Consider the following 9964-nt stretch of genomic DNA (forward strand, 5'->3'; position numbering starts at 1 on the left):
GTTTGACGCTTTTACAAATTTTTAAATACACTCTCAAGTAATCCGAAAACACCATGAGATACAAAACAAGTGATCATTTCAAATGAATTAGTCGTTCAAGAGCTTTTTCTTGGGTCCATCATCGCTTGAAGTTAGCGGTGATGTATGGGACACTGATAGTGAAGTTTGTTAGTAAGAAATTTAGAAAGGAGACACTTTGGATGACAAACTTTTGAGCGAATTTGCTTGAATGCCTAGAGCATTCAAGACCTTGAAGCAATCTACAAAGTGAAAGATATGAAGACAACAATGAATCTGATAAAATTTGATACATTTATATTATAACTCCAAAAACAAAGAACTTACAAGGCCAAAAGTGATTAGAGTAAACATTGAAACAATAACAAGACACAGAGATGCACATTTTGAGACACGTATACAAAGGCCCCCCATATTGACAAGGGAATAAATATAATTCAATGTTCTCTTACAAATACAGAAAAAACTCAGAATACAAAAAAAGAGAATGAACCCTAACACTCAAGAGGAATATAATAAAAGAATTAATGAAAAACCATGTAAACAAATGACAATTTCTGTCCCCAGGATCTTCTATCTACAACACCCCCCAAAAGCTTCTAGCTTGCTTTCACAAAATTTTCATCTTGTCTTCGACAAATCCTAACCAACCACCCAACAGAACAATGTGCAAAATACTTTGCATCAGGTGTTCAGAGTTGGAAGAGTTATTATCTCTTCAGCAACTCCCCATTTATGATTATGATATTAAGGCCTTGTTTTTATTCCTGTATCTTAGTCACAATTCAATCCACATACCTCTAACACAGGGCCATCCCGGTTGACAAATGGGTTTATTCTGACCCACAAAAGGGTCAGGATTGACGCCAGAAGAATAGACCAGACTAAAATGATGGTAGGCATCCTGTCTTGCTTTCCTAGCAACCCCTTGAGGAAGGGGTAGAGATGAATGATGACCCAAAGGGCAAAGAATAGCCTACCGAAAAGTGGGCCCCAGGAATCATACCCATTATTGATGGCATCTGAGACGCCGACAATGACCCCTACTATGTTTATGATGAGCAATGTTGTGGGGGGGATTAACAATGATGTCCACTTGAAGAGGTAGAGCTCAGAGAATTCACCGTCATCTGCTCCTTTTGAGGTTACAGTGAAGTTTGTGTTGACACCAGCTAGAACCTTGAGTAAACCCTGGAAGAGAGCAAAAAGATGAGATGAAGCACCTCCGATCACCCAGAACTGTTCATTTCTCCACCAGTCATCTATACCAACACCACCCCACTGCATCTCGATTATACCAGTTGCAGCAATAGATATGAAGAGAGCCATAAAAATGAGACTGGCATAGTTGCTAATCTGTAAACAGCAAAGCAATGACGAATTAGCAGGAAAGTGAATCTGCAAAGCAGCAGTTCTAATAAAATCTTAAATCCCAAAGTTTTAAGTTGAACAAATCATATGCACTGCGTTTACTCCACATAGCATTTCCATTCCATAGGCATGTTTTTAAGAAGATTAGGAGCATTATGAAGATGTCAAGTCAGAGTAGGAGTTACCTCAGGAACAATGAATTTCCCAGTAAGGAGACAAATAGCTGGCAGGGTACAGTAAACAAGCAATGGAATTGATGTCCAAGGATATACCACTGAATTTATGTACGAGAACCTTTCCAACCATTTCAAACCACCCCCATAACCATACCAGATGGGACAATGTCTGCTGAAGAAAATCTCAACAGATCCAAGAGCCCACCGAAGAACCTGGTGTAGACGATCTGCAAGATTGATAGGTGCCGAACCTTTGAAAGCAGCTCGTTTAGGAATGCAGTACACTGATCTCCAGCCATGGCAATGCATCTTGAATCCAGTCAGGATATCCTCCGTCACAGAACCATAAATCCAGCCAACCTGATACAACATTTAAATCTTTAGCCTAGGGCATGGAAATATAAATAGAAACTTGCAAATGAAAAGTTTTCAGAAAAATCCTATTTTACTCACTTCCTTTCCCCATTCAGTTTTATCTTCGTAACCACAGCTGATCACTTGGATGGCTTCCCTCAACAGTGATGCTGGACTGGCATCATGAGGAACACCACCGTTCTCCAGAAGAGTAGAAGATACAAAAACTGGAGACTGCCCAAACTTCTTCTCCAATTTTATTTGTGAAATACCAGTATACTTCTCAATAGCCAATTCTACAGTAGCAGCCAAGTCTTTATCATCAGTAGTCTAAATTAAAACACAAAACACAAATATGGAAGCAACAAGTTTTTTTTTTTGGTAAGTAATATGGAAGTAACAAGTTGCACATCGGCAAATTTACCTTCCATTCCCTCTTCAATATTCTCAAGAGCATGTATTTGCTTTGATGTTTCCTTGTTCTTGGACTTCTTTTTCTTATCCTTCGGTGTCTTTGCCTTTTTGTTCTTCCTGGACCCCCAACACAAACAGCACCATCTTGGCCAGCAATTGCAGGTCTTGCCAGGAGGCTTCTTCTTGACTGGTGCATCATAACCATAAAGTGCTTGCCTTCTGAAAACACACCCAGTTCCAACATAAATTGGTCCTTGGATGCCATCTAATCCTTTCATGTTGATCTGTTTCAGTTGAAAATTAGATTCTCAGACTATGATAGGCAAAATAGAGAGCAAAGAGAGGAGCAATTATTTTGACAGATGCAAAAGAGGAACATTAACATACATCAAAGAACACGACATTCCGATTTGAGTATCTATCATGACGATCAATTCCATCAAATCTCTGCGGAAACTGCACATAGCAAACTTTTTTGCCTGATTGAGGATCCATCATGAAACACATGGCTTCTCTAAGAGCTTTGCTGTTGTTAATATAATGATCACAATCAACATTGAGAAGATAAGGAGCATTTGAGAGAACTGCAGAGACCCGAATCTTCAGAAACAACAACAAAACAAGTCTCATTAGTTTAGGGCAACATGGTAACTATCGAAAAGAGTAAACAACAACCAGAAGAGTAATCGAGGCATTGCTGGTATTAATTTGAAGCCTTACCAAAGCATTCATGGCCCCAGCCTTTTTGTGATGCTCAAAACCAGGTCTCTTCTCACGAGAAACATAAACCAGGCGAGGTAATTCATTACCATCAACATCACGGACACCACTATGACCAAGGAATACCTGCAACAAGAAATTTCTCTTTATATATGACAAATCAAGGATATTGCTTGATACAAATTGAAGGAAAGAAGGTGCATTACAGAAGAGGTTTGCTTATAACCATTAAAGGTATCTCACCTGAATCATTCCAGGATGGTCTCGTACATTGTTTCCAGGCCATGGAGTTCCATCCTGCATGGTCCAACCATCCTCAGGAACCTTCTGTGCTGTGGCAACCAATGCATTAATCCTAACTTTGAATTCTTCATACTCTCTCTGTAAAAGATAAAAAATAAAAGTTAATAACACCATTCATAAAAACCTTTAGAACTTTAAAGTAAAAACCAGAAAACTGGTAGGAGCCAATGGCTACACAGAGCTCTTTTAGATCTTCAATTGACTTGATACATATACATCCTCAAAGAACAGAAATCAATTATATATGTCACAATGGAAACAACATGATGATGGTTAACAAACCTTCATTGCACGCCTTTCTCTAACAAATGCTGGATGAACTTTGTTCTTCAAATAGTCAATCTTCTGAGAAAAATACCACTCTGGAGCCCGGGGCTCAATACTAAATTTTTTACAAAAAGGGACCCATTTCCTAGCAAATTCAGATGTCTCAGAGAGTGCTTCAAAAGTAAGCATGGCCGCACCATCATCTGATACATAGCATGCAACTTTTTCAACTGGATAATCAACTGCAAGGATGGATAGGACAGTGTTTGCAGTAATCAGTGGAGGCTCTTTCATAGGATCAACCGTACTCACAAAAATGTCAACACTTGCCAACTCTGATGGTTTCCCTTCTTTCTCATATCTGAAAATTGAGGACCAAATGATGAGAGAACATATAAAACAAGAAGAAAATAAACTAAAAATGTAGAGATGATTTAAAAGCAAAGTAATGCCCAATAATCATGAGTTTCTAAAATTGTACTAAGATAAGTACAACACAACATACCTGATTGACAGCCTATCCAGGTATGTTTCTCGTGTTATAGGGTACCACTTTGGAAACTGGTCGAGAATCCATGACACGGCAAACCATATTTCACATATTACAGATGTCAACCAGAGACCATATGCATCATTTACGGGATGGAGTATTCTATAGTGAAAGAATAAGCCAAGAATCACAAGTCGGAGAATGATTATCAATCTGTACGGGCTTATTTTGCTTGAGGGAATTGGTAACTTCCTAGAAAGTGGCTGTCTGCCTTCATCCATCCTGACATATATATACCCACAAAAGTTATAATTATCATTCAAGTGAAAAAATCCAAAGAATAATGATGCCATTGTACAGAAGTTATAATATTGTTGACACAATTCCAAACAAATTGACTTAATATTTCAGTAGATTTCAAACCATGTTTGCACTGGGGAAACTGCCACAAGTATAGAGGTCTTAGAAGATATACTGAAGATGACCAATGAATGCATAAGATACAAGTGCATATCCATTTTGAACTAAAATGATCAGAACACCACCAAGAGCACTTTCAACCTATACAAGCCAGATACAAAAGTTGGAGACATACTGATTCAAAGATACAAAACCATGAGAGAATCTCTGATCCAAAGCTTATGCTATGAAATAATTGGTAGGAGGCATCTCAAGGATAAAGTAAAGCATGTAACTAGGTTCCAAAAAGAACCATCAGGCTATCCATGTATCCTTCTCTTAAACTTGACTCAAACTAGCCCATCTATTTTGCATTAACCTTATATCATATGTTATTAGTGCTTGAGTTCCCGCTTGTGTGAACACATATACATAATTTTAATCAGGGATATTTCACTCACTCTTTTTGTCATTCACCACAGGATATGCCAAGGGCTTCAAACTCAACTAGAAAGCACAATTAAGAACAAAAGTAAGCAAGTTTTTCTTCAATATACTTCTTTCTCTTACTAGCACTATTTCAGACTATGCTTCAGGAATAATGGCAAGCAGCTAACAAGACTTATGCTCCTTGAAATTACTTCCAAGGCTTGTCAAAGCAGTCCTGGAAGAAATAGCTAAAAATAGGAGGGCCCAAACATTTCGTTGTCAAAGATCAGTGGCACACTAACTTGTTCCAGTGACCAAAATGCACACTGCAAGAATCTGCTACAATACATCTTACACTTGTATGCCCTTCCCATGTGATTCTTCTCAATGATCCCTCACATATTCTTCTTTATCAAAAATTGTCATACAAGCATCTAGAATTCTTATTCAAAGCCAGCTAGGACGAGAAAGTAAAATGGTTTCAAGCAGCACTTACATTGGTAAATCAGGGTCATCCAGTTCATCTCCATCAAAGCTGCCACCATCATTTCCTCCTTCATGCTTAACTACCTGAAGTTTTTCATTCTGCCTTTTCTTCCAATCCTCCATTCGATCCTTCCACGCAACACTCCCATACCCATAAACAGCAATGTCTTTCTGAGGAACCATTGGTCTTGGTTGCACTATGACATCGACAGCAGCAAGTTAAGCATAAAACGATGTATAAATATAAACAGTACGAAACATAAGGATATATAAATTAAGAATAAAAGAACTTACAAGGTGTAGAAGGATCAGTATAAGGCATAGGATGAACTCTGTTTCCATGACCCATAAATGGGGGCACAATTAGAGCATGTTGATCAGAAGAAATCTCAGCATCCTAGAACAAAGAAAGCAAAAAGGTATTAATATGGCCTATATTACATCACACAGAAGCATATACATATTCATGAGCTTGGGAAAACGTTCAAAAACACACAAAAGAAGACAAGCACATGACATCAGAATTGCAGATGGAATCACCTCTTCTCCGTAAGTCAAGAGAGGAATATTAGAATTAAGGGGAGAGGAATCCAGTTCTGATCGTGCAGGTATTCCAGAATTAGACCGGGAACGTGTAGACATTGCACCCTCTGCAGCTTGCTGTGGGCCCAAACCATCAAGGTTCCCATAATCAAACTCATTATCTATATCATCAATATCATCTTCTTCCTCATCACCCTCAACTCTTGGACTTCCTGCAATTCATGTCATGAGCTAGAGGCAACCACTGTGTAGTGCAGAACTTAAGAAAAAATACAGGAGTAGTCTAACCTTTAAGGCGCTTGTATCTGGTTTTGCACTGTGGGCAAGCCTGATTCCCCTCTCTTCTCTCATACTCATAGCAAGGCCTGCACACAGGAAAGGCACATTCGTTGCAAGCCACAAATAACTCCCCATCCACTGTAATCTCAATCTCATCGCCACATATTTGACATGTTTGCCCACTCAATTCTTTAACAGACTTTATCTGCATAGACCACCAAAAGAAAATTATGATCAGTGCCTACTGTGAATGGTACAATTCAACAAAACAAGCTAAAACTCTATCAGCTTAATCTAACTTCCATTTACCACAGAACAAAATAAAAATAAAAGAAAAGCACAGGTTCAGTTGGCTGGGATTGATGTATGATTGCATACCATAACAAAGGAATTTACCTCAATTAACAAAATTATTCCAAATCCGTTTCATACTTTTGTTAGTGAGGGCCCACAGTCAATATTCCACTTAATCACAATGATAAGCATCTAAGATTACAATGGCATTACGTTCAAAAACCATCAAAACCAAATGGTAGCTTAACTTTTTTATTTTCACATCCCAAATCTTCATTCTTTGCAAATTTCTATTTTCTGCACATTTTCCTTGACTGCTTTAACAGAATTAACACTCTGTCTCTACCCCTCTTTCAGTTTTTGCGTTCTCATTCTAACATTAACTCAGATCACTACAGCAAACTCAGATCCAGAAGAACAAAACTTGCAACTCATAATAAGCCTCACATTCTACTTGCTCAAGAGTTTCACTCCAAATTTTTGACATCCAAGAACTCCTACAGCTGTAACGATTATCTCATAACAACAAGCATATAATTTATTGGGAATGTCCACAAATCTGTGAGATTCTAAACCAGCTTATTACTGAAAGTATCAACAATTATATCAGCAAAGAAACTAAAGCTTGTTTTACAAATCAGAATAAATCCCATTAATCTGAACTGAGAAAACTGAAATGCACAAATATAATCTATCTTCAATTGATGTAAATCACCTCAAAAGCTCAGAATTTTCATCTAAGACTAAAACATTTGTACCGTTAAAGTGAGATACTGAAACAAGCTAAGACAAAAAAGCAAGTCAATTCATGATCCAATCAACGAGAAACCCAAAAATAGAAAAAAGCAAGTTAGAAGAAAATGTACTCAGATTACAACAAACCTAGATCAGAAAACACAAAATCAACCAAATTGCTAAAAAAAAAATAAAAAAATAGAAGCGAAAAAAAGGGTCTTACTCTCGCATTTTCATCAGCATTAATCAACACAAACTCGTTTCTATTATGAGAACCAGCAATGAGTCTCCCTCCCGTGTCCATAACTCACCACCGACAGCCGAAAAAAGCCACAAACACACTTGCGAAAATCAACTCAGAACTCGGTCACAAAACTCTGAAACTCACTCAGGAGATCCACTTCACAAGAGTCTGCTCCTCAACACCCATGACAAGGAAACAAAACGAAAACCGAACAAGAAATGAAACCCAATGAGAAGAGTAATAATTATAAAAGGAAATATATTATTAACAAGCCAAGTCCGTTCTGTAACCTGGCTGGACTTAATCAAAAGAAAGAGACTGAGAGAAAGGGTTGAAAAATGGAGTAATTGTGAAGGAGAAGAATATGAGAGACAGATAGACAGAGAGACAGATAGACAGAGAGAGTGAAATGAATTATGTGAATCTGGCTAAGAGCTTAGGTAGAGAAATAGAAAGCAAAAACAAAAGAAAATAGAAAAAAATAAATATTGAAGAAATTAAAAAATTAAAAAAAAGCAAGAGAGAGAAGATGATGGTGTGGTGGTGGGGTAATGCAGAAGAGGGAGAGATGGCGCTGTGTATTGCCCCCACCAAGGTTAGTGACAAGCGACAACAACTACCAAAACAAAACAATTTCTGGTTTTTTTTTTTTTCTCTATATCTATTTATTTATTTATCCTGAGATAAAAAATTAGAAATCAGTGACAGTGTGTTTTTAACATTTTGGAAACATTTCATTTGGGTACTTTTAAGGTTGCTGAGGTGGCTGTGATCTTCTCTTACTAAAAATAAAAAAATTATTATATTTCATACAAATTAATAAAAATATAATTATTATATTTAGTTAAATTTAGTAAAAAATATTAAATTTTTATTTTTATTCAAATACCTTTAAATATAATTGTTTTTAAAATATTTTTAATATTATTTATTTTATTAATTAAAAATAAAAATGTTTTTATCTTAAAAAACTAATAAATAAATATAAAATTATAATAAAATCAAAATTGCCTTAATAATTTTTTTATAGTGATTTTATATTATTTATCATATGATTATTATTAATAATAAAATGAAATATACCATAGATATAATATTATTTTCTATCTTATAATATAAGAATAAACATCTAATTATTTAAAAACTTTTATTTAATTTAGGTTGATAATTTCTAAAATCAAATCCCAGGCCAAGGTGAAATTAATAATATCATATAAGAATAAACATATAATATATTGTTTTCTACCTTTACTTGGAAGGTTGTTTAAAGCTTTGTGCATGCTCACAGCAATGAAATATTATTCATTCTCAGATAATTTTTCTTTCTCAATGGAGTTTTAACAAAGCACCGGCAAATGGTTGTCAAGTGAAGCTCAATTAAAGATAGAATTGTAATTGTTGTTTTATGATGGGGCATTCTTAATTTGAGTCAAATATAAGGGTTTAATAGATAAATCAATCTATTTTGACAAATTTGGGTCGGAGGCAGAAGAAGAAGGTGTGTAGTAGTTGCTAGAGAAAAGCACTTTTGTTTTGTTGTGGTGGTTCTTGCTTCGCTTGTTCATTCTGTTCTGTTACTTTAACAGCATGCTTGGATTGGATTCTCATTTTGTTAAAAAGCTTTTTGTTCACAAGCACTTGAGGTAAAAATCTTTGATTCTTTTAAGATTTGGTTGAATTGAAACTCTAACACTGACTTCCCCCCATTTTCTTTTTTTTTTTTTTTTTCTTTCGTACAAATTATTTCCAAATTCGTTCCCTCCTTTCTAATCTCAAAACTCACCGTTTTGTTCTTTTACAAAAAGAGGAAAACGCGTTCATACAGTGAAGACACGATATGCGCCGCGTGAACAGATCCTGTTTTTGTTTTATTTATTTGTTTTTTGTAAAATAAATAATTACAAGTTGTAAAAATGGAGTGAGCGTTTTTTTGTAACGTTGACTTTGTGGTTCATATTGACTGCTATTTAAGGGTCCAGATCACATCTAAATAATTAAGACTAAAAGTTAATTGCTCGATTAATTAATTTGGATTAAAAAAAATTTAATGGAGCAAGTTCAAAGGCACCACATTTTTTTTTTTATAACGCCAGCGAATATTCTGATTTTTATTAAAATTCAACCTAGTTAAATGAGTTGTTAGGCAAATTTTCATTTTCATTTCGCTCATGATTAACGACAGAATTATAAGAAAACTAAGTTGATAGGTAATTGTATATTTTTTAAACAAGATAGGGGGATTTTTAAATATGTATATATATGTGATGGTAGTTACAGCGATTAAAAAAACATATATAAACTTCAATTTTTGTTTGACGGTATCAATTTTCCAAGATCTCTATTGTACTATGTTCTGACATACATGTTCACAAAGTCCAAAGTCATAATTGCAAATTTAATAAAATTAAAGGGTGACCATTTTTCCCTCAAAACTCAAAATTT

At 35.5% G+C, this 9964-nt stretch overlaps 1 protein-coding gene across 1 annotated transcript; it reads right to left on the bottom strand.

The window, feature by feature from the left end:
* Positions 1–295: 295 nt before the first annotated feature.
* On the bottom strand, positions 296–7960 carry LOC123218802 (cellulose synthase A catalytic subunit 2 [UDP-forming]). The gene is made up of 14 exons (XM_044640438.1): positions 7502–7960; positions 6259–6454; positions 5968–6182; positions 5722–5824; positions 5438–5624; positions 4129–4395; positions 3639–3984; positions 3297–3434; positions 3054–3179; positions 2721–2933; positions 2344–2617; positions 2019–2215; positions 1575–1925; positions 296–1374 (listed from the first exon to the last, which is right to left on the bottom strand). Exons 1-14 carry the CDS (start codon positions 7580–7582, stop codon positions 793–795), a joined length of 3276 nt encoding a protein of 1091 aa, XP_044496373.1. The 5' UTR covers positions 7583–7960; the 3' UTR covers positions 296–792.
* Between the last annotated feature and the right edge of the window lie 2004 nt (positions 7961–9964).

This window comes from Mangifera indica, chromosome 1, assembly GCF_011075055.1.
Source record: "Mangifera indica cultivar Alphonso chromosome 1, CATAS_Mindica_2.1, whole genome shotgun sequence".
Taxonomy (NCBI): Eukaryota; Viridiplantae; Streptophyta; class Magnoliopsida; order Sapindales; family Anacardiaceae; genus Mangifera; species Mangifera indica.

Excerpts from the sequence above, each read along its gene's own strand:
- LOC123218802 (XM_044640438.1), bottom strand. The coding sequence starts at position 7,582 with ATGGACACGGGAGGGAGACTCATTGCTGGTTCTCATAATAGAAACGAG. Across the intron at positions 2,216-2,343 it reads TATTGAAGAGGGAATGGAAG|AATTGGCTATTGAGAAGTAT; the intron begins GTAAATTTGCCG and ends CTGCTACTGTAG. Across the intron at positions 1,926-2,018 it reads AAACTGAATGGGGAAAGGAA|GTTGGCTGGATTTATGGTTC; the intron begins GTGAGTAAAATA and ends ATGTTGTATCAG.